The 27,409-nt window shown below is 38.0% G+C and overlaps 3 protein-coding genes across 3 annotated transcripts in view; all 3 read left to right on the top strand.

The window, feature by feature from the left end:
* The first annotated feature begins 2,995 nt into the window (after positions 1 to 2,995).
* LOC108785727 (protocadherin gamma-C5-like) lies at positions 2,996 to 7,267 on the top strand. Its single transcript, XM_018554860.1, has 3 exons — positions 2,996 to 5,555; positions 7,012 to 7,088; positions 7,159 to 7,267. The coding sequence occupies exons 1-3, from the start codon at positions 3,108 to 3,110 to the stop codon at positions 7,265 to 7,267; spliced, it is 2,634 nt and encodes an 877-aa protein (XP_018410362.1). The 5' UTR covers positions 2,996 to 3,107.
* A 2,150-nt stretch (positions 7,268 to 9,417) lies between these two features.
* LOC108785742 (protocadherin gamma-C5-like) overlaps positions 9,418 to 27,409 on the top strand; it is a 225,342-nt gene continuing 207,350 nt past the window's right edge. Inside the window, exon 1 of the mRNA XM_018554875.1 lies at positions 9,418 to 9,538. Within this exon, the coding sequence (XP_018410377.1) occupies positions 9,522 to 9,538 (17 nt within the window). The 5' untranslated portion in view covers positions 9,418 to 9,521. The remainder of the gene's footprint in view (positions 9,539 to 27,409) is intronic.
* LOC108785726 (protocadherin gamma-C5-like) lies at positions 15,116 to 20,733 on the top strand. Its single transcript, XM_018554859.1, has 2 exons — positions 15,116 to 17,572; positions 20,557 to 20,733. The coding sequence occupies exons 1-2, from the start codon at positions 15,128 to 15,130 to the stop codon at positions 20,731 to 20,733; spliced, it is 2,622 nt and encodes an 873-aa protein (XP_018410361.1). The 5' UTR covers positions 15,116 to 15,127.

Genomic DNA, 27,409 nt, shown 5'->3' with positions numbered 1-27,409 from the left:
GCATGCACGGAAGTTGTTCAGGACTTTTTTAAAATAATTTGCATTAAATGCAAAATAGCATTCTTCTGTGTGGTACTGTTAAAAAATATTCTCATATACACATAAAAAAGAACTACAAAGTTTATGTGTATGGGGCCACCATTAGCGGTAAACACATGGCACTGATCACATCTTACAGCCTGAAAGGCATTTTGGTATAGTATAAATTCCAATTAACTATGGAATGTAATGTACATTATATTAGTGTTTTTACTGTATAAAAATGTGTGTTTATCTGTGTCTGTGTTTATAAAAATTAAATGCAGATTTGTTTTTTAAAGTTTATATTACCATTGGCTTTGGACCAGTTTTAATGTACTCATGATATGTATTTATTATTTAAAGGATATCTGATCTAAGACATTTCTGTAAAGAAATTTCGTTGGTAATAAAAAGATGTATTATGCGCTTACAAAAAGACAATATTTAAAAGCAGTTTGAGTGGTAGGAACACTCAGCCATATAAGCCATATATTCTAACGAGACGGAGTCGGATCCCTTGACGCGTTTCGTCCACAGGACTTTATCAAAATAGAAACATTTATTTATTCACAAGCTTATATATCAAGTTTATTTATTAATCATGTATTCATGTATCACAACTGAATGGAGGAGAAGTAGAGTTGGTTCTCCTTGATTTAATTTTACCTAGCACAACATACTAGCAATTGATTTTCACGGGTTCACCATATTGTTGCAGCTGGTATTTCTTTAGACTTATTAGATTACTCGGAGCGCAACTAGTTGTTGTTACTTACTGGAAGGAGAATAAATTAGGGGTCTGCCCTAATTACTATAATGCATATCAGGGCCAGCTTTTTTAAAGGTAAAATAAACAATTGCTAAATGTTTCCAAAACAAATGCTTGCCTGTGTTTCCTAGTTTGCAATGTTTCCTAAGCCTGAAAGTTTATTCAGAGATGTTAAAGGACACAAAAGGAATAACAGAATAGTGGTATGTACATATACCAACAAACCTTATTACAACATTAAAGCAGTCCATGTTAAAAGAGGTAAGAGAGTTTTTACTTAGCCACAATGTGAAAAATCTCTCCTTTTTTGCTTTTGTTAATGGGTTGAAGATCATTTATATACTCTTTTATAAGATTGTCAGTATCTAATTTCTGACACCTAAAACACATTTTTAAATGGACGCACATTAGTAACATTGAATATTTTTATGTTTTTTTGGACAAGTATAATTGTGAAAAACTTAATTCTAAACTAACTCATAGTTTGTTAAAGTTCAAGTCTAGACAGGGACCCCTAACCCTGCAAAAAAAATACCCCACAACTCTCTTTAGCTAAACACTGCGGCAATTAAATAAATAATCTAAATGCCCCAAATATACTCACCTAAATTAGCAATTACATGACACACAGCATCCCGCATCCGGACATTTTTCGACTGTAGAGTAGGAAGGATTTTCTTTGGGTGCCTGGTGACATGGACTCTTTTCATTGGCAAGGTCCTCACAGGTCCTGAACACTCTAGTGCCAGTGTGGTGATGTCATGATGAGGGGCAGTAACAAGTTAGCAGTGCGCTCAGGCAGCAGCTGTGGATCACATGTCTTCACTGGCAGTCGCACCACAGAGGTTCATGTCGTGGAAGATTTAGGTATGTCGAATCGGGTTTAGGAAAACAATTTAACAATGCTTATGCAACTTTAAATATTAAATTACACTTTAGAGGGAGATGCTTGAATAGGAAATATGTCACATGTATGCACATGTATGCAGATTATGGTGGAATTGTGCAGTGTGCAATTGTGGTATTTTAACAGAATGATGACTAGAGATTTAAGTTCTCTCAACTAACAGTGATGAGACACTTAAAACAGAAGCAAACAGCCAGAAAAAATACAGTTTTGGGCCCCAGGAGCATTTTGCAATAATGTGCACATATGTATAACCATATTTGCACATTATTGCACACATACCAAGCAAAGTTTTCAGCCATCTTGATTAGCCAGGTAAAGATGACATAACTCCTGCAAATGTGCATAGGACTTACTCTGTCCTGGCAGAGAATTATGATTGGACTGTACACTGAGCTGTGCAATGCAAAGTTCAGTATATACTCAAAAAGAATTTGGCCAGCAAGGAAAGCATTTATGACATAAGCAACATACAGGGGTTGATTTACCAAAGGTAAATAGGCTGTTCACTTTGCAAAAGAATTTGCACTTCACAAAGGAGGTTTGCATGAGTTGGTATTCTGACCTCATTCACTAATCTAATTTATATGATATTTCAGTAATGATATACAGCAGGATACATGTACTTTAAGGCTCATCAGGATACCTGTGGTTTAAGGTTCCAGATATACAGACATTATTTACAGAAAAGAAGTTTCATCAATTAGATACATATTTTATAAGGAAAAAAAAATTCCACAATGGAACAATAGGTGCACATAAGACGAACTTGGTTGAAATTGGTAAATATATTTATTTTTACAACCTTACTGTGTAACTTTGGACTTATTTTTTTTAAAAAGTAAAAACTACCATTACCTGCTATGTTCCCTGATTATCTTTTTGTCGGTAATACAATATGAACATACACCAGCAAAACTAATATTCTTGTTACAGAGTAAGAAAATGGGTGCATTGTTATTAATGCAATTTGCTTGATCTCTCACAGTACATGAAAGGGAAATAATTGTAGGTGTAATTAGTCAGTTATGTAGGACTATTTTCATCAACTTGTTTGCCCTGTAGTCACCTTCTTGTTAAAAACTATAATTCTGGCTAGTGTCACTTGGTAACAGTAAAGTTATAAACAATTACCAAAAGAGGTCACTCTTGTCATGAATTCTGGCTGCTGAGATAACGAAGTAGATATGATCGCATTGCTCTGCTCTCTCCTCCCCCTGGCTCAGTGATTCACCCTCCCACTTTTCACACACAAAGAAGCACTGCTACTCCGAGATGTGAATTCTGTGGATGTTAATTTCTGTGGATGGATTATTTTTGGGGTGGAAAAGGCTTGGAATCCTAAGCTACAGGCAATTTGTAATAGAAAGGATCTATGTTGCATCAAAAGCTAAGGAGACATTGTAAGATATGGACATCAGAGGCTGCTGTCTGTGTTGGAAATGGCAAGTAGCTTTATCCCTTCTCCTTTGTAGCTGGGGCTGTGTCTCTGGGCAGCTTCGTTATTCTATTGTGGAGGAGTCTGATCCAGGGACATGGGTGGGAAATGTAGCTCAGGATCTGGGCATAAAACATGCACAGATTTCTCAACGCAGATTACATTTATCATCTGAGAAATACCAAAAATACTTTGCTGTAAATGAGGAAAATGGAGGCTTGACTGTTAATGACGGGATTGATAGAGAGATCATGTGTGGATCCACTGTGGACTGCGTGCTGCATTTAGAGGTGGTTGCTGAAAATCCTTTAGAGATTTTTAGTATAGACATAGAAATTCAGGATATTAATGATAATTCTCCCACATTTCTAGTTCATTGTCATAACATTGAGATTACAGAAGTGTTCACAAATCCTGGTGCTCGGTTTGCTTTAGAAATAGCTGAGGATTTGGATGTTGGTAGTAATGGTGTTAGACAGTATCTGTTGAATACAAATCCTTATTTCTCTCTATCTGTAAAGAATCGTAAGGATGGAACTCTCATCCCTCAGCTGATATTAGAGAAGGTGTTAGATAGGGAGGAGAAACAAGAACACAATCTTATTCTCACTGCTATTGATGGCGGAGAACCAGCTAGATCAGGATCCTGTCATATCACAATAACAGTATCAGATATTAATGACAATCCACCAACATTTAATCAATCAATTTATAAGATCAAACTGAAGGAAAATCTTCCAGTAAATACAGATATATTGACAATAACTGCAACAGATATGGATGATGGTGCAAGTGGTGAAATTGAATATTGTTTTGATAGCCACACTTCTAAATCTGCAAGAAAATGTTTTGCTTTGAATGGTCAGAACGGGGACATCTATAATATTGGAAACATTGATTATGAGGATTTGAATTTCTATGAATTGTCTATCAAAGCAGCAGACAAGGGGCTTCCAAAACTGGAAGGTGACTGCCTGGTTCAAATAGAAATAGAAGATGTAAATGACAATTATCCTGAGATTTCTTTTGCTTCAATGGCAAATGAGGTTCCAGAAAATGCTCCTCTTGGAACTGCTGTGGGATTTATTAAAGTGAGAGACAAGGATTCTGGGAAAAATGGAGAGATAGATTTGCACTTATCTCACAATATTCCATTTAAAATCCGCACTATTAAGAACTACTATTCACTGGTTACAGATGGGATTCTGGATAGAGAAAAAATATCCCAATATATTATTGAACTGACAGCTTCTGATTTTGGGTCTCCACCTCTGTCCAGTAAGATGACTGTTATTCTTGGGGTTGTTGATGTTAATGATAATGCACCAACATTTTTACAGTCCACATATAGTGCCTTTATAAAGGAAAACAGTGATCCAGGGACTCTCCTAAGTTCAGTGTCTGCTACTGATGCAGATGAGGGGATTAACTCTGATCTGGTTTACACTGTAGTGGAGACTGAGATAGATGGATCTTCTGTATCCTCGTTTGTTTATATTAATTCTAATAATGGTGCTATATATGCTCAGCGTTCCTTTGACTATGAGCACATTCAGACTCTACAAATCACCATAAAAGTAGAGGATTCTGGATCTCCCAAGTTATTTTCTACTGTCCCTGTCTTTATATTCATATTGGATACAAATGACAACCCCCCCACCTTGCTGTATCCAGAGCACTCTGAGGATCTCATTGTCCAAGAGAAGATCCCCAAATCAACAAGTGCTGGATATCTGGTGACAAAACTGACTGCAGTGGATCTGGACTCTGGCCACAATGCCTGGTTGGCCTTTCACCTTATTGAACCTGGCAGCTCTTCACTTTTCCAAGTGTCTAAACATACAGGAGAGGTCAGGAAAGTAAGGGGATCTCAGGAAACAGAAAACACAGATCAACAACTCATTATCTCTATCAGTGATCATGGAGATCCATCATTATCTACTACTGTCACTGTACTTGTCAGTATAGCAGATAATGTTTTAGTAGACAGACCTAAATCTGGAGAATTTCTCACAAACTACAAACCACCATCAGATATGACTTTATATTTAATTGTTTCTCTTGTAGCTATCAGTTTAGTTTCCCTTGTGACATTCATTATATTACTAGTCAAATGTCTGAGGAAGGAAAGTTATGGTTATAGCAGTAGCTGCTGTTTTCTTAATGCCACTGTGTCCAAACCAAACATGGATCAGTATCAGCCAGCTCTTTTCCTGAACACAGACGGAACCTTAAAATACATGGAAGTCAGGATGGTTCCTCCAGGAGGACAAGGACAATGTTACCAAACTAATGTGCCCCCAGCCACACAACAGCGGGATTCAGCTTTTCTGCAGTCTCTGGATTTTCCCCAGTTACAGGAACTAGTAAAATACACTGATACATCATCAGATACAAGCTGTCTCAATGATCAAAGCAAGGTCAGTTGTTTTTATTAAATTTTCTTTTAAGTTTCTTTAGATTACATGAATATTTTTACTTATTCCACATCGTATCAGTCACATTGATTTTTTAAATAATGTGGTTTTTTTAATACATTTCCTGTATGTGAGTGTGATATTAAATGTACTTAAAATTATATACCACTCATTCATTAGTCCTAAGAAAGATGCACTTGGTGGAAACTTAATCTTGAAGACTTTATTGTAATGAACACAGCACCTCAATATGCATAGGTAAATGCTATATAATTGCCAACAATTGTACAGGTCCTTCAGTTTTGGTTTAAATGTATCTGGTGCAGTTTTCTTAAGGATCAGAAGTATGAATAAGTAATTCCACCTACAGTTGGGTAAATGTTGCATTTTTTAAATAAAATATTTCAGTAGTGAACAGTTCACATTTAATTAACTTTTTTAAAATCATATTGGTGTATAACTTATATTGCAAAATCATCACTGCTGCAAGGGTTGCAGTGACTTTCAGGTGCACAAGCCTGGACAGGTATTGGGCTTCTAAATGTTTCCATATGTATATGAGATTTGCCGGTATAAACTTTTTCCTTTGTTAACCAGACTCAGATTGTGAAAATGTAAAATAGCCTAGAGCAGTAGATTTTCATTGCCTGAGCATATTTGTTAATTGACTGATTGATTCATTTATTTATTCATTCATTCATTAGGAAATGTATATGTCATTGGATCAAATTTTTATGTCTTATAGAGTGTCTGTAGAGCTCTATCCAAATACAGTGAGCTATGATAACATTGATGACTAAATACGAGTGTCCTAGAGGAGCATAAAGCAAAATGTTAGCCTTGATAGTGCGTCTGGGTCTTTGAAGAAGGCATTGGATTGGCTGAGTCGAACTCCTTCTTCACTTCGGCCATACATTGGCTAAAATCAGCCGTACATCGGCTAAAATCAACCGTGCATCGGCTGCCTTTGGCTGCCTGCAGTCAGCCGAACATGTAGAGCATGTTCGGCTGACTGCAGGCAGCCAAAGGCAGCTGATGCACGGTTGATTTTAGCCGATGTACGGCTGAAATAAGCTGTACAAGGCTGAAGTGAATAGTTGAACAGCCTTCGGCTCACTTCACTTCGCCTTGGTTATTCACTCAGCTGCCTTCGGCATCTAATTGAATAACCCCCTTAGTATTTCCCCTGCTACATATTGAAGATCCTTTAAAGGCCCTAGGACTAAAAACACTTTTCCCATGTACTTGCTACTCTCACATGTCCTGCACAGAGACTGTGAAACTTCTTATAAACTATTCACACCTTCAAAGCATTTTGCAGATCAACACTCCTTTGAGGAGAAGTGGGCTCAAAGAAGCCGCCTTAATAAAGTATGAATGACTCCTGTAGAGGATGCACCAGTCTTTAGGATAGATATACATTTGCAGATTCTTTCAAAAACCTTCTTTTCTCTGGCAGGAGCTGTTGGTTTGTCAAACATTAGGAAATCAAACTATTTATGATGAGTTTGCAGCTATGAATGATTGCATAGACAGGTTAGTGGATATATCCTGTCTCAGCCCCCTCTATGGTTGATGTTTTCAAATTTCCTGTGTCCCCGTACAGGTTGGCAGCCCTTCATGCAGCCCTTGAGGCTCTTCAGGATCAAGGGGCTATCACCCCAGCCCATGTTTTCAGGATTCGGTGGGACAACACCACAGTCGTGCATACATGAACCATCATTGAGAATCCAGAAGTTTTTTGCATTAGAAAGAGAGGTAGAAAGGATTCTGTTAAGGGAGGGACTTCACGTTCCAGCCTTGTCTTCCATTTATATCCAAGGTGTGGAAAATTGGCAGGCCGACTTCCTCAGCTGGTAGCACCTGAAAATTGGATTTTTGTAATCACTGTAAAATTCATTGATTGGGGTTAATTGAAGGACACCATCCCATGCCTCTGTGTGTTGCCTTGCTCTTGTTACTACTTGGTTACAAAATTGAGACCTGATGGGAGTGGGTTATACTAGGAGAGTTATACTGGGCTTCTTTGTTTGCCAGTGTCCATATCCTCTTGTTGGTAGCAGTATTACCTAAATGTCTCTGAATTCCATTTTTCCTTAAAGATGCAGCACAGTAGAGAGGTGGTCTCAGTAGCAGTTTAGCATTAGGCCCACTTTAACGTGGAACAAGGCTTAAAACAAAAACTCGAGCCAACAACTTTCAAGATAAAAATGAACAGCCCATAAAAGAAAAAAATAACAAAATATAACAAAACAAAAACAGCAATTTTTACCTTACATGCAATACTTTTATCTGACGTTTGATGTCTTCAATCTGATGGCCAGCATTATTCAGTCCTGAGCCCAGGTTAACAGGGACATTGGCCCAGCCCGTTACTGGACATTGAAAGGAGGAGTATCACAATAATAAGCTTAGGTTTGTTGGTAAGATTGTGAAAGACCTGTGGCACCTGTGGGCACCCAAATGAGAAGAATGAGGCCCACACACTAACCATGCACTGAATGGTGGGTGTGGGAAAATTAAGCTAACAGTAGGAGGGGCATGGTTAAATAAAACTTAAGCATTCTCACTGTACACTTATGTGACAATACAACCCCCTCTCAGTAAAGACACCCCCCCCCAGTACAGGACCCCCTACAGTACAGCCCAGCCCCTTTCAGACCAATTCCTCAGCACAGCTCCCCTTCCTATCTGAAACCCATTTACCAGACCTGCAGCACCAGTTCAGAGTGAGATGTCCTCTATACTGTGTCATGTGACTGGAGCTTAGTAGAAGGAGCTAAGAGAAGCATCCCTTGGTTCTGAACTGCCACTGACAGTTCAGCAGACAAGGCTCTGCAGTGCTAATGATATAGACTCTAGAGAAACCGTAGTAAAAAAAAACAACAAATTTTAAGCAATCATGGCCTCAGGACCTATGCAGGGTACATGTCCTGGGTACTTGACCCCAGTGATGCCCCTGGATGACCTTTTTTCTATCACTTTGCTTTCTCTTCCTATCACCATGCTGCTTGTCAGGACAAAATCTGATTGGCCTTTTGGACTGCTTCTCCTTCTGACACTACAGCCCTGCTGTACAGGGACTGCGAGAGGCTGATACAAGGTCAATTTCAGGTACTTACACTGCTTGTATTAAAACAAAAGATAATGATGTATTAATAATTACAGAGCTGCATTAGTTTGTGTTTTTTATATCTGACTAGAGGTCAGCTTTCAAGTACATCTAAAGGCAACCCCCCCATTTTGGATAGAGTGGGAAAGACTTAGATCCCTATCAGCTTTTTATTGCTGTCTCTGTCCCAAATGTAACCAATTACATAAAAGAAAGACAAATTATTAAGCATTCATTTAGATCATACTGTTAAAGTAGTAATTACATCTAATTACTCTGTCTAATAATGATGTTTTGTTTATCCAAATGGAAACATTTATACTAATGAAAATGTCCTAGCGCAACATATCAGCCATTTATCAGATACACACTACACATTTACAAAAGCAGGTGTCAGTTTTATGGGTGGAAGTATGTGTTTTATGCAAGAAACATATTTTGTTATATACAAATGACATGTAAAGTATTGCTTAACATAACAAAATATAAGATACATTTTAAGCTTTCTACTTACTCTAAAGAAAGAATGTGTCCTAGTAAAATGTAGACAAAACTTTTTAACAAGGTTGATGTTATATTTAATGACCACAGGAGGGCAGACTTGTCATCTGCACATTTTATTTGTTTTCTGCAATATATCTGCTCAAGCTAGCTTTGCTCTCTCCTCCCCCTGGCTCAGTGATTCACCCTCCCATCATTTTTCACACACAAAGGACTGCTCTGCTAACAATCTTGAGGATGTTTTTCCTATACTTGGGTTATTTTTGCAAAGGCATCAGTATGGATTTATAAACAAAAGGCATTGTGGATTACAGAGGATCTATGGTACAGTACATTTTAAGGAAACATTGTAAGATATGGACATCAAAGGCTGCGATCTGTCTTGGAAATGGCAAGTAGCTCTCTCCCTTCTCCTTTGTAGCTGGGGCTGGGTCTCTGGGCAGCTTCATTATTCTATTGTGGAGGAGTCTGATCCAGGGACATGGGTAGGAAATGTAGCTCAGGATCTGGGCATGAAACGATCAGAGATTATTTTACGTAGAATACATTTACCATCTCAGAAATACCAAAAATATTTTGATATTAATAAGGAAAATGGAGGCTTGGTTGTAAATAACAGGATTGATAGAGAGATCTTATGTGGATCAAGTGTGAGCTGTGTGCTGCATTTAGAGGTGGTTGCTGAACATCCTTTAGAGCATTTCAGTTTAGACATAGAGATTAAGGATATCAATGATAATTCTCCCACTTTCTTAATTTATAAGCGCATAGTCGAAATTACAGAATTATTGGCAAGTCCTGGTGCTAAGTTTACCTTAGATATTGCTAAGGATTTAGATGTTGGTGTTAATGGTATTAGTCAGTACACATTAAATACAAATCCTTATTTCTCATTGTCTGTAAAGAATCGTAAGGATGGAACTCTTGTCCCTCAGCTGATATTGGAGAAGGTGTTGGATAGAGAGGAGAAACAAGAACACAATCTTATTCTCACTGCTATTGATGGAGGAGAACCAGCTAGATCAGGATCCTGTCACATCACAATAACAGTGCTAGATATTAATGATAATCCACCAGTCTTTGATCAATCAGTGTATAAAATTAGTCTTAAGGAAAATATCCCTTTAAACACTATTATATTTACTTTAAATGCAACAGATCTTGACGAAGGAGCAAACAGTGAAATTCGGTATTATATTGATGATCACACAGCAGAATCAGCCCGAGAAAAATTTGCTTTGAATGAACAAAGTGGTCAGATTTATATTAATGGGTCAATAGATTATGAGGAAGTCAATTTTTATGAATTTTCTATTAAAGCAGTAGACAAAGGACTTCCTAAATTGGAGGGGGACTGTTTAATTCACATAGAAATAGAAGATGTAAATGACAATTATCCTGAGATTTCTATTGTTTCAATGACAAATGAAATTCCAGAAAATGTGCCTTTAGAAACTGCTGTGGGATTTATTAATGTAGAAGACAAGGACTATGGAAAAAATGGAGAAATAGAATTGGGATTATACCCTAATAGTCCATTTAAAATCAAATCTATTAAAAATCGTTACTTATTGGTCACTGATGAGACTCTGGATAGAGAGAAAATATCTCAATACACTATTGAGCTAACAGCTTCTGATTTAGGGTCTCCTCCACTTTCCAGTAAGACTGTTGTTAATCTCAGGGTTTCTGATGTTAATGATAATGCACCAACATTTACACAAACCACTTATAATGCTTTTATAAAGGAAAACAGTGACCCAGGGGCTCTTCTGTGTACAGTGTCTGCTTCAGATGCAGATGAAGGAGATAACTCTAATCTAATTTACTCCACAGTGGAGACCCAGATAGATGGATCTTCTGCATCCTCTCTTGTTTATATTAATGCCAATAATGGTGATATATATGCTCAGCGTTCTTTTGATTATGAGCACATTCAGACTCTACAAATCACCATAAAAGTAGAGGATTCTGGATCTCCAAAATTATTTTCTACTGTCCCTGTCTTTATATTCATATTGGATACAAATGACAACTCCCCCACCTTGCTGTATCCAGAGCACTCTGAGGATCTCATTGTCCGAGAGAGAATCCCAAAATCTACAAGTGCTGGATATTTGGTGACAAAACTGACAGCAGTGGATCTGGACTCTGGTCACAATGCCTGGTTGGCCTTCAACCTTATTGACCCTGGCAGTCCTTTACTGTTTCAAGTGTCTAAACATACAGGAGAGGTCAGGACAGTACGAGGATTGCAGGAAACAGAAAACACAGAGCAACAACTCATTATGTCAATCAGTGATCATGGGGATCATCCTTCATCCATCACAGTCACTATAATTATCAGTATAGCAGATGAGGTTATAGTAGAGAGACCAAAATCTGGTGATTTATCGACCCATTCTAAGGCACCATCAGATATGACTTTATATTTAATTGTTTCTCTTGTGGCTATCAGTTTAGTTTCCCTTGTGACATTTTTGATATTACTGGTGAAATGTCTAAGAAAGGAAAGTTATGGTTATAACAACAGATGCTGTTATCTTAGTGGATCTGAGTCTCAAACATACATTGACCAGTATCAGCCAGCTCTTTTCCTGAACACGGATGGAACCCTAAAATACATGGAAGTCAGGATGGTTCCTCCAGGAGGACAAGCACAATGTTACCAAACTAATGTGCCCCCAGCCCCACAACAGCAGGATTCTGCTTTTCTGCAGTCTCTGGATTTTCCCCAGTTACGGGAACTAGTTAAAGACACTGACACCAACTCAGATATAAGCTGCCTAAACAATGCAACCAAGGTGAGTTGTAATTTAAATCTAAAACCCCCTCTTCTTATTGTTTAATCTGAAATATGCAAGGTTTACATTTTTACATCTGATGAAAAACCCTATGTTTGTTAGAATGTATACTACCAAATTCCCATACTAATATTTCCGAGTTCCCTTTGTGTATATTCAGTATTTAGTTGTTTTGAATATAAAGATGCATTTAGAAAAGCAATTTATTGTGCATTTGTATTGATGTTTTTAAGGTGCTCTGCATTTTTACTTAAAATATCGTGTGGGTGTATTCTGCCTTTTTGTAAGACTGTGTGTGTTGTCATATATAAAGCATAGGTAGTGTACTTTAATCCTTTCGCTGCCAAGCCCTGGAACATTTTGCACCTCAGCTGGCCACACCATTTTTGCAATTTTTCCCATTGATTTGATTTTCAACTGCTGCATTGCTAGCGTTTGTAAAAGACCCCCCAAACCATATATTTTCTGAAAGCACAGGCCCGGTAGAATAAAAAGATGGTGCTACTAAATTTGTAGGCCCTGCGATAATTGCGCAAATGTTTCTCAAACTAATATTAAACTGATAAAAATACACAATTCAATTGATAACGTGCACTAAAATCAGTATCAGTGCACAAAAAAAATATTTTCTGAATAAATCTAAAAGATAAAACTGTATTGAGTTAATAAATAGTCCAATCTTTTAAATTGTGCCTTTTTGCGAAAAGGTAAAAAAATTAAGGAATGCAAAACTGTAAATCATGTTAAAAATAGTTTTTACGCTGTGTTGGTGTTTGTGTTGTGATAAAATTATGCAGGCGTATATTTAATTGCAACACAAGGTATCACAATGCACGACAATGCGTCACAAAGCTTTGCCATGCGCTGCCACAGTTAAATTAATGGTTTTAAAAAAGAAAATAAAAAGAAGAAGAAAATCATGCACTGCGATGCGTTCTAACAATGAACTGCAGCGCATGTGCATGGCGTACACCACAATATGGTGCACGTGTATGTTATGTGTGTTGATAATAAAATATCTATGTACACAGTTATTTACAAACATTGGAGTGATCAGATGATCTCTCCAGTGTTTGTCCTTCACACAGAGAATCGGTATCACTGATATTTACCGATCCTCCTTTCGGCCACGCACACAGCTGCTGTCATCATGAAACTAACAGGATGACAGCGGCTCCTTTGTCCTCTCCGCCCGCTGCTCTCTCCTGCCGCTCGATCATCGTGATCGAGCGGCTCGCTACTCCACCCCCATGCCGGCCATTTGTATTTGGATCCCCGCTGCCTCAGCCCATACAAGCAGGGGAGAGCAGCAGGGATCCATGGAGAGAGCGGCTCCAGGCAGGGAAGAGAGGCTGGAGATGCTAGCGGCCGCGGTGCAGGCAGGGGTGTGCCCAGAATTTTTGTTAATAGCTGTCATCAGCAGCTTGTCAGCTGATGATGACATCTATTAATTTAATGGGGACCGTCCAGGGAACAGTTTGCATATGAGTTCATGATCACTAAAGCGACCATGAGCTTATAGCAGAATGGTACATGGCACCGATGTAAGACATACTGACCTGGCATTTTGGGAACTGTTCTGTTCCGCCTTATGCCTTACGTTGGTGGCAGGGAAAGGGTTAAATAAAGTAGTATTAATTTTTTAGCAACTTTTGCTTGTTGGAAAGTGCAACTAAACTGGTTCCTTGCTGATCTCCGTCCGGACTGTGAATGCAGAAGTGATGTGTATTACATTTATACCTTTATACCCTTTTAGTATGCAAAATAAAGGCTTACCTAGCTGGAAAACCACAGGCAGATGGAGAAGAGCAAACAGAATATCAGTACGCAGCAGAACAGGCAGTGTCCTAACCTGAAGAAACAAGATACATATACATACAGAGAGGATTATAGGTAAAATTCAATACAGACAAGACAACCATGATCAGACGCTAAAACCAGTACAGGGCAGATCAACTCAGGTCAGATTTTTTTAAAACAAAAGTAATTTGGAGTGTTATATTTAATCACATTAGGGTTGGAGTTTTTGCACGCTATAGAATGTATATAAAAAATTGCACAAATATGGTTGTGTAGTTATGGTGATAGCTTCGAGATTTTTCACAGTTTCACAGTAAAGTTCATGCATTTTGCTGCATGGAAAAGTATTTCAAAAATAATTCCTTCTGGTACTTTAGATAGGTATGACAGGAAAAATATAAAGACCCGTTCACACCTACAATCACACCTACATAACCATCCAGTCACTATATGTTTCAATAGTATTCTACTATATTAAATATTTCTACAAATTATGGTAGTGTTCATATTTATTGTAAAATAAATTAATCAATAATATCCACTCACAAATCAAAGGATCCAGTCTTTCAGGCCTTGTTCACACCAAATGCAGAGCAGATCCGGTCAGGTTTTTGCACATGCACGCTAGTCTTTTCGATAAGTTTTTGGCTAAAAACATTTTTTTTTTTTAGTTTAACATGAGCTTTCAGTGCGTTCCAGTCATTTGCATGCGTAATTGATGCGTTTGCAGATCCAGAGCAGGTAAAATAGGGCCTGCTGCAGTTTTTTTACCTGCTCTGGACTGCACGCTGCAATGTGAACTGGAGCTAAACATACCATAGGAATACATTGGATGCAGTTTTGATACGGTCTGCACCTGCTCTGCACCTGCTCCGCGCTTGGTGTGAACTAGCCCTTAGAAGTATTTGTATTCATCTGCTTGGCAGGTACATCATTTTTGTATGCATAATTACTTTTTAAAAACATTGGGAATAAGAGCAACAGCTATCTCATTGGTACAAATAATTTTTCTTCTTTCCATATAATTGTTCACTGTAAAATATACGTACAAATGATTTGGTATGATTGCAGTTATATCTAATGACCACAGGAGGGCAGACTTGTCATCAGTACATTTCATTTTGCATGTGCAATATATCTAGTTAGGTTACGTCTGCACTCTCCTCCCCCTGGCTCAGTGATTCACCCTCCCATCTTTTCTCTCACACACAAAGAGCTGCTCTGTTGATGATCCTGAGGATGTTTTCTCTATACATGGATAATTGTAGCAGTGATGTCAGTATGAAAATCTAAATAACAGGCATTTTGGATTACAAAGGATCTATGGTACAACACATATAAAGGAAACATTGTAAGATATGGACATCAGAGACTGTTGTCTGTGTTGGAAATGGCAAGTAGCTTTCTCCCTTTTCCTTTGTAGCTGGGGCTGGGTCTCTGGGCAGCTTCATTATTCTATTGTGGAGGAGGCTGATCCAGGGACATGGGTAGGAAATGTAGCTCAGGGTCTGGGCATTAAGGGTGCAGAGATTTCTCAGCGGAGATTACATTTATCATCTGAGAAATACCAAAAATATTTTGCTGTAAATAAGGAAAATGGAGGCTTGACTGTTAATGCCAGAATTGATAGAGATTTCCTGTGTGGATCCAGTGTGAACTGTGTGCTGCATTTAGAGGTGGTTGCTGAAATTCCTTTAGAGCTTTTTGGTTTAGATATAGAGATTCAGGATATCAATGATAATTCTCCCATATTTTTATCTAGTAAGCGCATCATTGAGATTACTGAATTATTAAATCCTGGTGCAAGGTTTACCTTAGATATTGCTAAGGATCTAGATGTTGGTGTTAATGGTATTAGTCAGTACATATTAAACACAAATCCTTATTTCTCTTTGTCTGTAAAGAATCGTAAGGATGGAACTCTCATCCCTCAACTGATATTAGAGAAGGTGTTAGATAGGGAGGAGAAACATGAACACAATCTTATTCTCACTGCTGTTGATGGTGGAGAACCTACAAGATCAGGATCCTGTCATATCACTATAATAGTGCTAGATTTTAATGATAATCCACCGGTCTTTGATCAACCAGTGTATAAAATAAAGCTTAAGGAAAATGTTCCTTTAAATACAGTTATAATAACTTTAAATGCAACAGATTATGATGAGGGAGCAAATGGTGAAATCCTGTATTATATTGATGATCACACAGCAGAATCCATTAGAGAAAAATTTTCTTTGAACGAACAAAGTGGTCAGATTTATATTAATGGCTCTATAGATTATGAGGAAGTCCATTTTTATGAATTTTCTATTACAGCAGTAGACAAAGGATTTCCTAAACTGGAAGGTGACTGTGTCGTTCATATAGAAGTAGAAGATGTTAATGACAATTATCCTGAAATTTCTTTTTCTTCAATGACAAATCAGATTGCAGAAAATGTGCCTTTTGGGACTGCTGTTGGTTTCATTAATATAGAAGACAGGGACTCAGGGAAAAATGGAGAGATACAATTTGAACTATCCCCCAATACTCCTTTTAAAATCAGAACTATTAAAAACCGTTATTCACTGGTCACTGATGGGATTTTGGATAGAGAAAATATATCCCAATACACTATTGAGCTGACAGCTTCTGATTTAGGGTCTCCTGCTCAGTCTAGTAAGGCGATTGTTATTCTCAGTGTTTCTGATGTTAATGATAATGCACCAATATTTACACAATCTACCTACAATGCTTTCATTAAGGAGAACAGTGACCCGGGGACCTTTCTGTGTACAGTGTCTGCTACTGATGCAGATGAGGGGGAAAACTCTGATCTGGTTTACTCCATAGTGGAGACCCAGATAGATGGATCATCTGTATCCTCATTTGTTTATATTAATTCCAAAAATGGTGATATACATGCTCAGCGTTCTTTTGACTATGAGCACATTCAGACTCTACAAATCACTATAAAAGTAGAGGATTCTGGATCTCCAAAATTATTTTCTACAGTCCCTGTCTTTATATTCATATTGGATACAAATGACAACTCCCCCACCCTGCTGTATCCAGAGCACTCTGAGGACCTCATTGTCCAAGAGAAAATCCCAAAATCTACAAGTGCGGGATACCTGGTGACAAAACTGACTGCAGTGGATCCGGACTGTGGTCACAATGCTTGGTTGACTTTTAACCTCTATGATCCTGGCAGTTCTGCACTTTTCCAAGTGTCTAAACATACAGGAGAGGTCAGGACTGTGCACGGATTTCAGGATATAGAAAATACAGAGAATCAACTTATCATCTCTATCAGTGATCATGGAGACCCTCCATTATCTACTACTGTCACTGTACTTGTTATTATAGCAGATGAGGTTATAGTAGAAAAACCAAAATCTGGTGATTTATTCACCCACAATAAAGCACCATCAGATATTACTTTATATTTAATTGTTTCTCTTGTGGCTATTAGTTTAGTTTCCCTTGTGACATTCATTATATTACTAGTGAGATGTCTGAGGAAAGAAAGTTATGGTTATAGCAGCAGTTGCTGTTATCTTAGTGGGCCTGAGTCCAAATCATACATGGATCAGTATCAGCCGGCTCTTTTCCTGAACACAGATGGAACATTAAAATACATGGAAGTCAGGATGGTACCCCCAGGAGCACAAGGACAATGTTACCAAACGAATGTTCCCCCAGCCCCACAACAGCGGGATTCAGCTTTTCTGCAGTCTCTACATTTTCCTCAATTAAGGGAACTAGTTAAAGACAGTGATACCTCTTCAGATACAAGTTGTCTGAATGATCCAGCCAAGGTGAGTTGCAGTTTTAATCTAACAAATGTAATCTATGCACTGTTTACATTTTAACTTTTGATGATGAATATTATGTTTGTTTGAATGTGTACTACCAAATGTAGGTACTAATATTTTCTAGTATTTGTTTGTTTTGAATTTCAAGTCATGAAAAGATTAATTTACAATTCTGCACTTAAAAACACATCATTTTTATTATACATGTTATTAGTGTTTTTAATGTACATATCTGGTGCGTTCTTTGTTTCTTGTAAGATATAGCAGCTGAATTGCATAATGCAGTAGTTCTAAAGGGGAACTTCAGAAAAAAATACTTTTAAAAGGGAGATTGTGCCTGCATAGTTACCTGTAATGATTCTTTTGTAATGTTTCAAGGGATGCAGAGGATGCTTAAAGTAATTTCCCACCTTTTTAAGTGATTGGCATTTATTGTGGTAATGAAGAGGTGCAGTGATGATGTATACATGTGCACATTTTCATGACTCACATTGCAGGTTTTCTTCATTTTTTTTAATTAAGGTTTTATTAGGCCTGAAGCCTAAACATTCAAATTTTTTTCCACGGGAAATTAAGTTAGACACCAAGGTTTCAGACTGTAATCAGCTGCCCCCCTCCCTGTCACCCATTGTAACACAATCACTAAACACTAGCTCTGCCTTTACACACAATACACTGTCCAGGGAAGGAACGGGGGAGCTGGTAGAGCATATGTTCACATTGCTTGCACAGTACAGAGGCAGGAATTTTCATGCAGATATAAATAGGAAAGCTAACAAAAAATGTAAGTTTTTGCTTTCATATACATCAACTGCATATTCCTGCAGCATGTACACTTGGTGTACATTGCTGGCAAATGTTTTTAAAAATAGTTCCATAAAGGTGGAAATGGGCTTTACATTTTTATTTGTACTCTGTTCTAAACAGTGTGTCCATTGATCTTCAGCGTGGTGCTGCAGCAACTTCCCATCTTTTACAGTGAGGACAGAGAGTGCTTCAGTTGGCGACTCCCCCATTCAGAATATGTCTTCTATTCTTTTGAATGAATACAAGGTGTTCTCTAAATGGATATTGGTAAATTGTGGTGCCTTTCCAGTTTGTGCGGTAGGCAAACTCCTTGTATTCATTCAAATAAATAGAAGACATTTCCTAAAGGGAGGAGGTTGAGAGCAGAAGATCACAGGACAGGCTATATGTGGCACACATACAATACTCATTCAAATTTGATCATCTCCTGTATTCCTCCACACATATAATGTTATTGGGATACGCTAACCCAATCTAATTTTATAAAATATATTGTTCCTGCCTTTTCACTTTATCAAATTGTGCTATATAAAACAACATTGAACACAATGGTACTGAACTTTATGCAGTTTAGATTCATTTTTAAATAAAATGTGCAGAGGCTAAAGTGTTTATTGGCCAGCTAAAGTTTGACAGATTGTAAGAAAATGACACAAAATATTCCTTTTCTCGAAGCATAGGGTGGAAAAGTTCAATAATAGATGATTGTTTCCGTTGTTGCATAAAGTTCAGAATGTGTTTAATTTAAAGTTACAAAATATTACAGGATATGGTATATCTTACAGAATTAGTCTATAAGATGCTTGATGATTACAAAATATAGTATATCTTACAGCAGAAATCTATAAGATGCTTAAGAAACGTGGCTAGGTAGTAAGTAAAAATAGTCCTAACAGGTGTCTGTCTATTCAATGTGAGTGTGGGGGTGTGGGCGTGTCTTTGTGATGCTGTGCGTGTGTGTGTGTGTGTGTGTGGATCTGTAGGGAATGAGTGTGAGTGTGGGGGTGTGAGTGAGTCTTGAAGGCTCATCCCTCATCCTTTTATCCATGCTTATACTTTAAAATAACCTATGTGATGTTTACCTTAAAAGTATTTCTGATTAGCATAAGGGAGTGCCATCCTCTAGTAGCTGAGTCATGTGTTCTCCTTCTATCCCATTTTGGGCATCATAGTCTATGTCCTGAGTAATGTGGTTTATTCTTCAAACTCATTTTAAAGTCTTCTTTGGCCATTCCCAACAACTGTTTCAACTATACTTAGGTCTGCCTGTCAGGCTTACTGATTGATTACCAATTGTAAACTCAAAATCAGCAGTATAGTAAAACTGAATCTCCAAACTTGGATAGATTAAAATATAGACAATCAATCATCATTTAAGGTTCACACATACATATTTCAATATCTGCTTTTAACACAGATGTAATGATTGTGCACCGAATATAAGTTTTATGATTGTGTTTATAAAACATATTGCTTCATATATTGTAGAGTCACAGGTGTCTTGTTTATAAAACAATAAAAATTTCTATTGAAAGTTTCATATTATGCCATTTTTTTACCTGATACTTTGCAAGAGGGAGATCAGGGATTTCCATGTGCAATCAGTGGCACTCTGTTCTGTTGGCAGCGTGACAACTGCCTGACCTGTAAGCAGTAAATGAGTTTTGATTATCACACAGGGAGAGCAGTGACTAAACTGTTGTAGTGTTTATTCATACGTTACTATTGGGCATGAATGTAAAAAATAATGAAACAACATTTAAGCCCCTTATTAATCCCTTGTAAACCCTCATTAGTTTTAATTAGCTCCTTCTTTCCCTTCATTCCTTAGTATTTTTGTTGATTCTTTTTAATCTTTTGTATGTAAACTTTTTGAATTTGTTTTCATTTGTTTTAGTATTTTTAGTGCAAAAAAGCTGTGTACCAGAAATATGATTCCACACACAATTTAACGTTAACATTTTAGTTAACCCTTATTATTTTTATTAACTCCTTCAATTCCCTCCCATTTTTTCACTGTTTTAAATTTGTGTTAGTTTTTGTAGCACCAAATAAAAAAACAACTCAAGAAGGGGGCACACTTTGACCTTGGTTCCAGGGGGCACCACTAAGTACAGGACCAGGGTGGACAAACTGAAGTATAATATATTGCCAGTTGATGGAGAACCACTCTTGCTTAGATGCTGAAAACAGGAGCAACTGGTCTTCTTGCTGAATGTATGAAGGCAACAGGACGACTCCACTACGCAACTCAAAGGACTGCTAAGCTGGATAAACACAATCCAAACAGAATGAGAGCCAGTACACAGAACAGACTGCGCCATTGCCTCGGTGAACAGGAAACACATATAAACTGACGGTACTAGAAGTTAAATCCAATATAGACAGACATGACCATAAAAAGTAACTAATAGATCCAGATTTATAAAACAAAGAGATATGACATCACTATCTTGTGAGAACAGAGCCCTTAAATAGCTACAAACACAAACCACATGAGAGACCAGTGAAAGAGAGCAGAGGCACAACCTGACTAAACAGCCCTGTCAAGGAAAAAATTTGGGATGATAAAGAAAAAAAAGACTTGATTTGTGAAATTGTCATTGAGATTGAGGGTCACCACTAAAAATTCCTGATTTTTGAAGGCTCAGATATTGGAAATGCCAGAAAGGTGCAAACCTAGAACCCCAGAATTTTCTGGGTATAATAAAACGGTGTTCCCTCAGTGTAATGTCTTGGGTTACAAATTTCCACAGGCTATAGAATGTATATAAAAACGTACACAGGTCATGGTTATATCTTACAGCCTATTCCCAATGGTCTGTTTTCATGCAGCAAAATGCATGCATGAAAATGCATTTTAAGTATTTTTCTTTGTGGCTGGCTCACATTCATTCACTGCAGTTTAGAGAAACTATATGAGCCCTTTCGCACCTACATTACCACATTTGGTAAAACACACATGGAACAAAGTGAATATAGCCTTGTAGAAGAGGAACAAGAAATAACTCAGGGAGAGAGTTTGCTTGCCCAGGGTCCTGCTGTACAGTTGAGTTTCTCAAATCTATTTATGTTCCTTTTTGGCAAGTGTGGTATGGCCTAAAGTAATACCAGTTGACAAAATGCCACAATAAAATGGTTAACATCATATACATTGATTCCTTTATCAATTTGGTGCAATGTATTTAGCCAACCAAGCGCTTACTGCAAAGTAAGAATTGTATGGTTATAACACAGATACATTTAGTTACTTGTGTTAAGTCTTTTTAGTGTTTACCTGTTTGTTCTATTTCATCCTGCTATGAAATAATTCTTATTGATCTGTCAGACAGTTTGTCAACAAATATTACAATCCATGAACCTATACATTACACAGTTGTTTTTGCTTCCTTGATTTGAAGAACAACTCAGAAACAAATTATTTTGTGTGGCAACCAAGTATTCAGAAACGAGAACTGTGTTTAAAGGAAACATTTTAAACATATTATAGTATTTGGTTATGTTATAAAATAAATGGTAGCCAACATCAAAACATCAGAGCAATCACATCAATACACACTTTCAAAATAAAGGCTTTAGATTTACAGAAGTAAATGTGATGCATACATACTTCGTAAAAATATTGGGGGAAAAGGGCAGCAACCATCTACTTTGTAAAAAATTTATATTCTGTCATTATAATTGTTCCCTGTAATACATTTGTATTTGTTTGCTAAGAATGTAGTTATATCTAATGATCACCAGAGGGCAGACTTGCCATCCATACATTTAATTTAGCTTCAGCAATGTATCTGCTCAAGTTAGTTGTGCACTCTCCTCCCCCTGGCTCAGTGATTCACCCTCCCATCTTTTCTCTCACACACAAAGAGCTGCTCTGTTGATGATCCTGAGGATGTTTTCTCTATACTTGGATTATTTCAGCAATTATATCAGTATGCCTTTTAAATAACAGGCATTTTGGATTTCAGTGGATCTATGGTACAGCATGTATCAATGAGACATTATAAGATATGGACATCAGAGGCTGCTGTCTGTGTTGGAAATGGCAAGTAGCTTTCTCCCTTTTCCTTTGTAGCTGGGGCTGGGTCTCTGCGCAGCTTCGTTATTCTATTGTGGAGGAGTCTGATTCAGGGACATGGGTGGGAAATGTTGCTCAGGATCTGGGCATAAAACATACAGAGATTTCTCAGCGGAGATTACATTTATCATCTGAGCAATACCAAAAATATTTTGCTGTAAATAAGGAAAATGGAGGCTTGACTGTTAAAGACAGGATTGATAGGGAGATACTATGTGGATCCAGTGTGGACTGTGTGCTGCATTTAGAGGTGGTTGCTGCAAACCCTTTGGAGCTTTTCAAGTTAGATATAGAGATTCAGGATATTAATGATAATTCACCCACATTTTTATCTAATAACCACATTATTGAGATTACAGAGTTAATTGCAACTCCTGGTGATAGATTCACCTTAGATATTGCAAAGGATTTAGATGTTGGTGTTAATGGTGTTAGTCGGTACATATTAAATGCAAATCCTTATTTCTCTTTGTCTGTAAAGAATCGTAAGGATGGAACTCTCATCCCTCAGCTGATATTAGAGAAGGTGTTAGATAGGGAGGAAAAACAAAAACACAATCTTATTCTCACTGCTATTGATGGGGGAGAACCGGCTAGATCAGGATCCTGTCAAATCACAATAACAGTGTTAGATATTAATGATAATCGGCCAGTCTTTGATCAGCCAGTGTATAAAATTATTCTAAAGGAAAATGTCCCGTTAAATACTGTTATATTAACTTTAAATGCAACAGATCTTGATGGAGGAGCAAATAGTGAAATCCTATATTTTGCTGACAAACACACATCTGAATCTGCTAGAGAAAAATTTTCTTTGAATGAACAGAATGGTCAGATTTATGTTATTGGATCTATAGATTATGAAGAAGCTACTTTCTATGAAATTTTGATTAATGCTGTAGACAAAGGACTTCCTAAACTGAAAGGTGACTGTGTGGTTCATATAGAAATAGAAGATATAAATGATAATTATCCTGAGATTTCTTTTACTTCAATGGCAAATGAGATTCCAGAAAATGTACCTCTGGGAACTGTTGTGGGATTTATTAATGTGAGAGACAAGGATTCAGGGAAAAATGGAGAGATTCAATTGGATGTATCCACCAGTATTCCATATAAAATCAGAACTATTAAAAACCGTTATTCACTGGTCACTGATGGGATATTGGATAGAGAAAAAATATCACAATACACTATTGTGCTGACAGCTTCTGATTTAGGTTCTCCTGTTTTGTCAAGTAAGATCACTGTTATTCTCAGGGTTTCTGATGTTAATGATAATGCACCAACATTTTTACAGTCCACTTATAATGCTTTCATTAAGGAAAACAGTGACCCAGGGACTCTTCTCTGTTCAGTGTCTGCTACTGATGTGGATGAGGGAGTTAACTCAGATCTGGTTTACTCCATAGTAGAGACCCAGATAGATGGATCTTCTGTATCCTCATTTGTTTATATTAATTCTAATAATGGTGATATATATGCTCAGCGGTCCTTTGACTATGAGCACATTCAGACTCTACAAATCACCATAAAAGTAGAGGATTCTGGATCTCCAAAATTATTTTCTACAGTCCCTGTCTTTATATTTATATTGGATACAAATGACAACTCCCCCACCCTGCTGTTTCCAGAGCACTCTGAGGATCTCATTGTCCAAGAGAAAATCCCCAAATCTACAAGTGCTGGATATCTTGTGACAAAACTGACAGCAGTGGATCTGGACTCTGGTCACAATGCCTGGTTGGAATTTAACCTTATTGAACATGATCGCTCTGCCATGTTCCAAGTGTCTAAACATACTGGAGAGCTCAGGACTGTTCGAGGATTTCAGAAGGAAGAAAATACAGAGCAGCAACTTGTCATTTCTATCAGGGATCATGGAGACCCTCCATTATCTACTACGGTCACTGTACTTGTCATGTTAGCAGCTGAGGCTGTAGTAGAGAAACCCAAATCCGGAGATTTCCTTAAACATTCAAAACCACCATCAGATATGACTTTATATTTGATTATTTCTCTTGTAGCAATCAGTTTAGTTTCCCTTGTGACTTTCATCATATTACTGGTGAAATGTCTGAGGAAAGAAAGTTATGGATATGGCAGCAGCTGCTGTTATCTTAGTGGATCTGAATCTAAATCATACATGGATCAGTACCAGCCGACCCTTTTCCTGAACACAGATGGAACTTTAAAGTACATGGAAGTCAGGATGATTCCTCCAGGAGGACAAGGACAATTTAACCAATTGAATGTGCCCCCAGTCCCACGTCAGCGGGATTCAGCTTTTCTGCAATCTCTGGATTTTCCCCAATTAAGGGAACTAGTCAAAGACAGTGATACCTGTTCAGATACAAGCTGTTTGAATGATCCAAGCAAGGTGAGTTGTTTTCTAAACCTATAGTTTTTTTTTAAAATCTACTAATTATGTAAAATGACATATCAAAGGTTAGACTTTTCAGCTAGGTAATCATGTATTTGTTGCAATCTTTGCTAACAAAATTATTTAATAGTAGCTATATTCTTTGGCACATTTGCTATAGACTCTTTGCAATTCTAGCTCCTGTTCTGTCGTTTTTTACTTGGCTTAATTGTATGTATATTATATATTTGTCTGATTTTAGTTTTGTGTTCTCCTAGGGTCCATTTACACACTGGTGCATAAAATACATTCCTTTTTTAATATGCCTTAAACCTGAAAGTGGACCTTTCATCAAAAATTGAATTTCTGCCAATCCAATATAGGGAAGGCAAGGGAAGCATTCACCTCAGGCGCAGCTGCAAGGGGGCACCTGACCCTGGCTGCGCCCCCTCACCCCTGTTGCCATGGCGATCACAGGGTGCCATAGCAACAGGGGCAGCAGGGAGTAGAGGAGTGGCACAGCCTGCAGCTTCTCCTCTGATCCCTGCTGCTCTCTACCGGCTGCATGGGCAGAGGCAGCGGGTATCCGAGAAGAAATGGAGAGTTGAAGCCGGTGAGGGGGGGTGGGGTTGGGGTGGAGGAGAGAGCTGTCTTCCAGGATGACCGAGTGGTGAGAAAAGAGAGAGACGCTTAGCCCGCTCGGCCATCCTGATATTTACAGATCCTCTGTGTGCAGAACAAACACTGTAGTGATCGGGTAATCACCCCAGTGTTTGTAAACAACTGGGGACAGATAGTACTATCTGTCCCCAGTTATAAATGAACAGGAAGTGCTTTACATCACTTCCTGTTCATTCATAAGTTTCAGAATGGGTAGTAGCACTCTCATCCATTCATCCACTTGATGATAGTAAATATTTTACTATCACCAGTTTCTGAATGAATGGGAAGACTCTGTACTGAGTGCTCTCCATGCATTTAGAGCAGAGGCTGCAGAAAAAAGATTGTGTCCTCAATTTCTTTTTCTATTCTAAAATGGAAATATCAGGGGTGTGTTTAGACCCCCAATATTTCCCTGAAGGCCCCCCACAGTAAAAAAAAAAATGAAAAAAAAATGAAAAAAATAATAATAATCAATATTAAAAAGAAAAAAAAAGACATCCTGGAGGTGGGATGCATAAAGTAACATTAGGTGATGTCACACGCCTGTTGGGGGGGCCCAATTGCCTCAGGCACAAAGGAGCTAGCTATGGCTCTGCCTGTACACTCTCAGTCTAATACCTGTTTTTTGCTGGATTCACCCTCCCACTTTCTTGCTCTTTCACCCAGGCAAGTGTGATGTACCCTCAAGCTGCCCGCAGCCTCCTTGGATATGCACATCACATATCCAATAAGACCGCAGTATGGTCAATTCCAAAGTCTCAGAAGATTGCCACAATATCACAAAATTTTGTGCCTACTCAGTTCTCTAACGCTTAGTTCTCTATAGCTTGTTTACTGGTCGCCGTAGGGTCCTTACATGATCTGACACTGCTGTAAACCAGTAAAAAAATGACGGACAATTCATTCTCTTTGTGTGCATTCAGGAGATCTAGTGATGCATCATCAGCGGCCCAGCTGAAAGTAGAAGGCAACAGCCGGCACCTGATGATCCTGGATTGTAGTATTGTAGTGGCTGAATTCATTATTTGCTATATGGGTGGAAGGTCCGCTTGACATTTAATCTACTTATATGTGGCCTTCCTTGGTTCTTCCCTTTTTCTCAGTCATGAACATGCTAATGAAATTTTTAAATTAAAAAAATCTATTTTCAATGCATGCCTGTTTTGTAGTTAGCGCAATGCAGGCAGATCATGACTGGAGGAGAGTGCTGTAGATAGTTTCCTAAAATATCATAGCACCCTACTTCAGTACACCTCTCAAAAGCCCTCAGCCCTGGTGCAAGCAGTGGGCTGGCTTTTGAACGGAGTCATGCAAATATCTAAATGCCTTGACAGGTGGATGTCAGTCTGGTGCAGTGAGATTTCCTAGGCAGACTGCATTTGCATGCAGACTGTTCTATGTTATGCTCATTTGTGATGCTGGGCCTCCATGACTAAAACAACTGAAATCCAATGAATGAAAGAGGCAGGTCAGGGACAGTAAGGCAGGGGAAGAAATGACTGTATGATGCTGGATGTTGTCCAGCCAGGAAATGACGCATCAGACTTGCTGCAGCTTCTGTTGCACATTGTGAGAAGCTCATAGTCTGCAATAAAACCCCAGTAAGCAATTTCAGTACGGGGAGAAGCATGTACAACAGTGCTAAAGTGAAACTAAGGCTGGTGTTTAGTGTTAATGGTGCTCTAAATGTGTGTTAGTGTGTTGTAATATGTGTTCCTTTGTGCTTTCAAGTTGCACATTTTTATGAAAAACTCTAAAGAAGTGCCATGCTTTTCTAGAGAATGTGTAATTAATGGAAAATTCAGCTTAAACAGAGTTTTGAAATGTGAACCACACAAAAGCTCATTTATGAGAATCCTGCTATTGTTGTAAAATGCTAAAAGCTGTATGTATTTACCTACAGCTTAATATAGCACATTCTGTCTAAAAT

This window comes from Nanorana parkeri, unplaced genomic scaffold (genome assembly GCF_000935625.1).
Source record: "Nanorana parkeri isolate BGI_ZX_2015 unplaced genomic scaffold, ASM93562v1 scaffold176, whole genome shotgun sequence".
NCBI lineage: Eukaryota > Metazoa > Chordata > Amphibia > Anura > Dicroglossidae > Nanorana > Nanorana parkeri.
The sequence above is the reverse complement of the archived record's forward strand: the minus strand, read 5'-3'. Positions and strand labels throughout refer to the sequence as shown.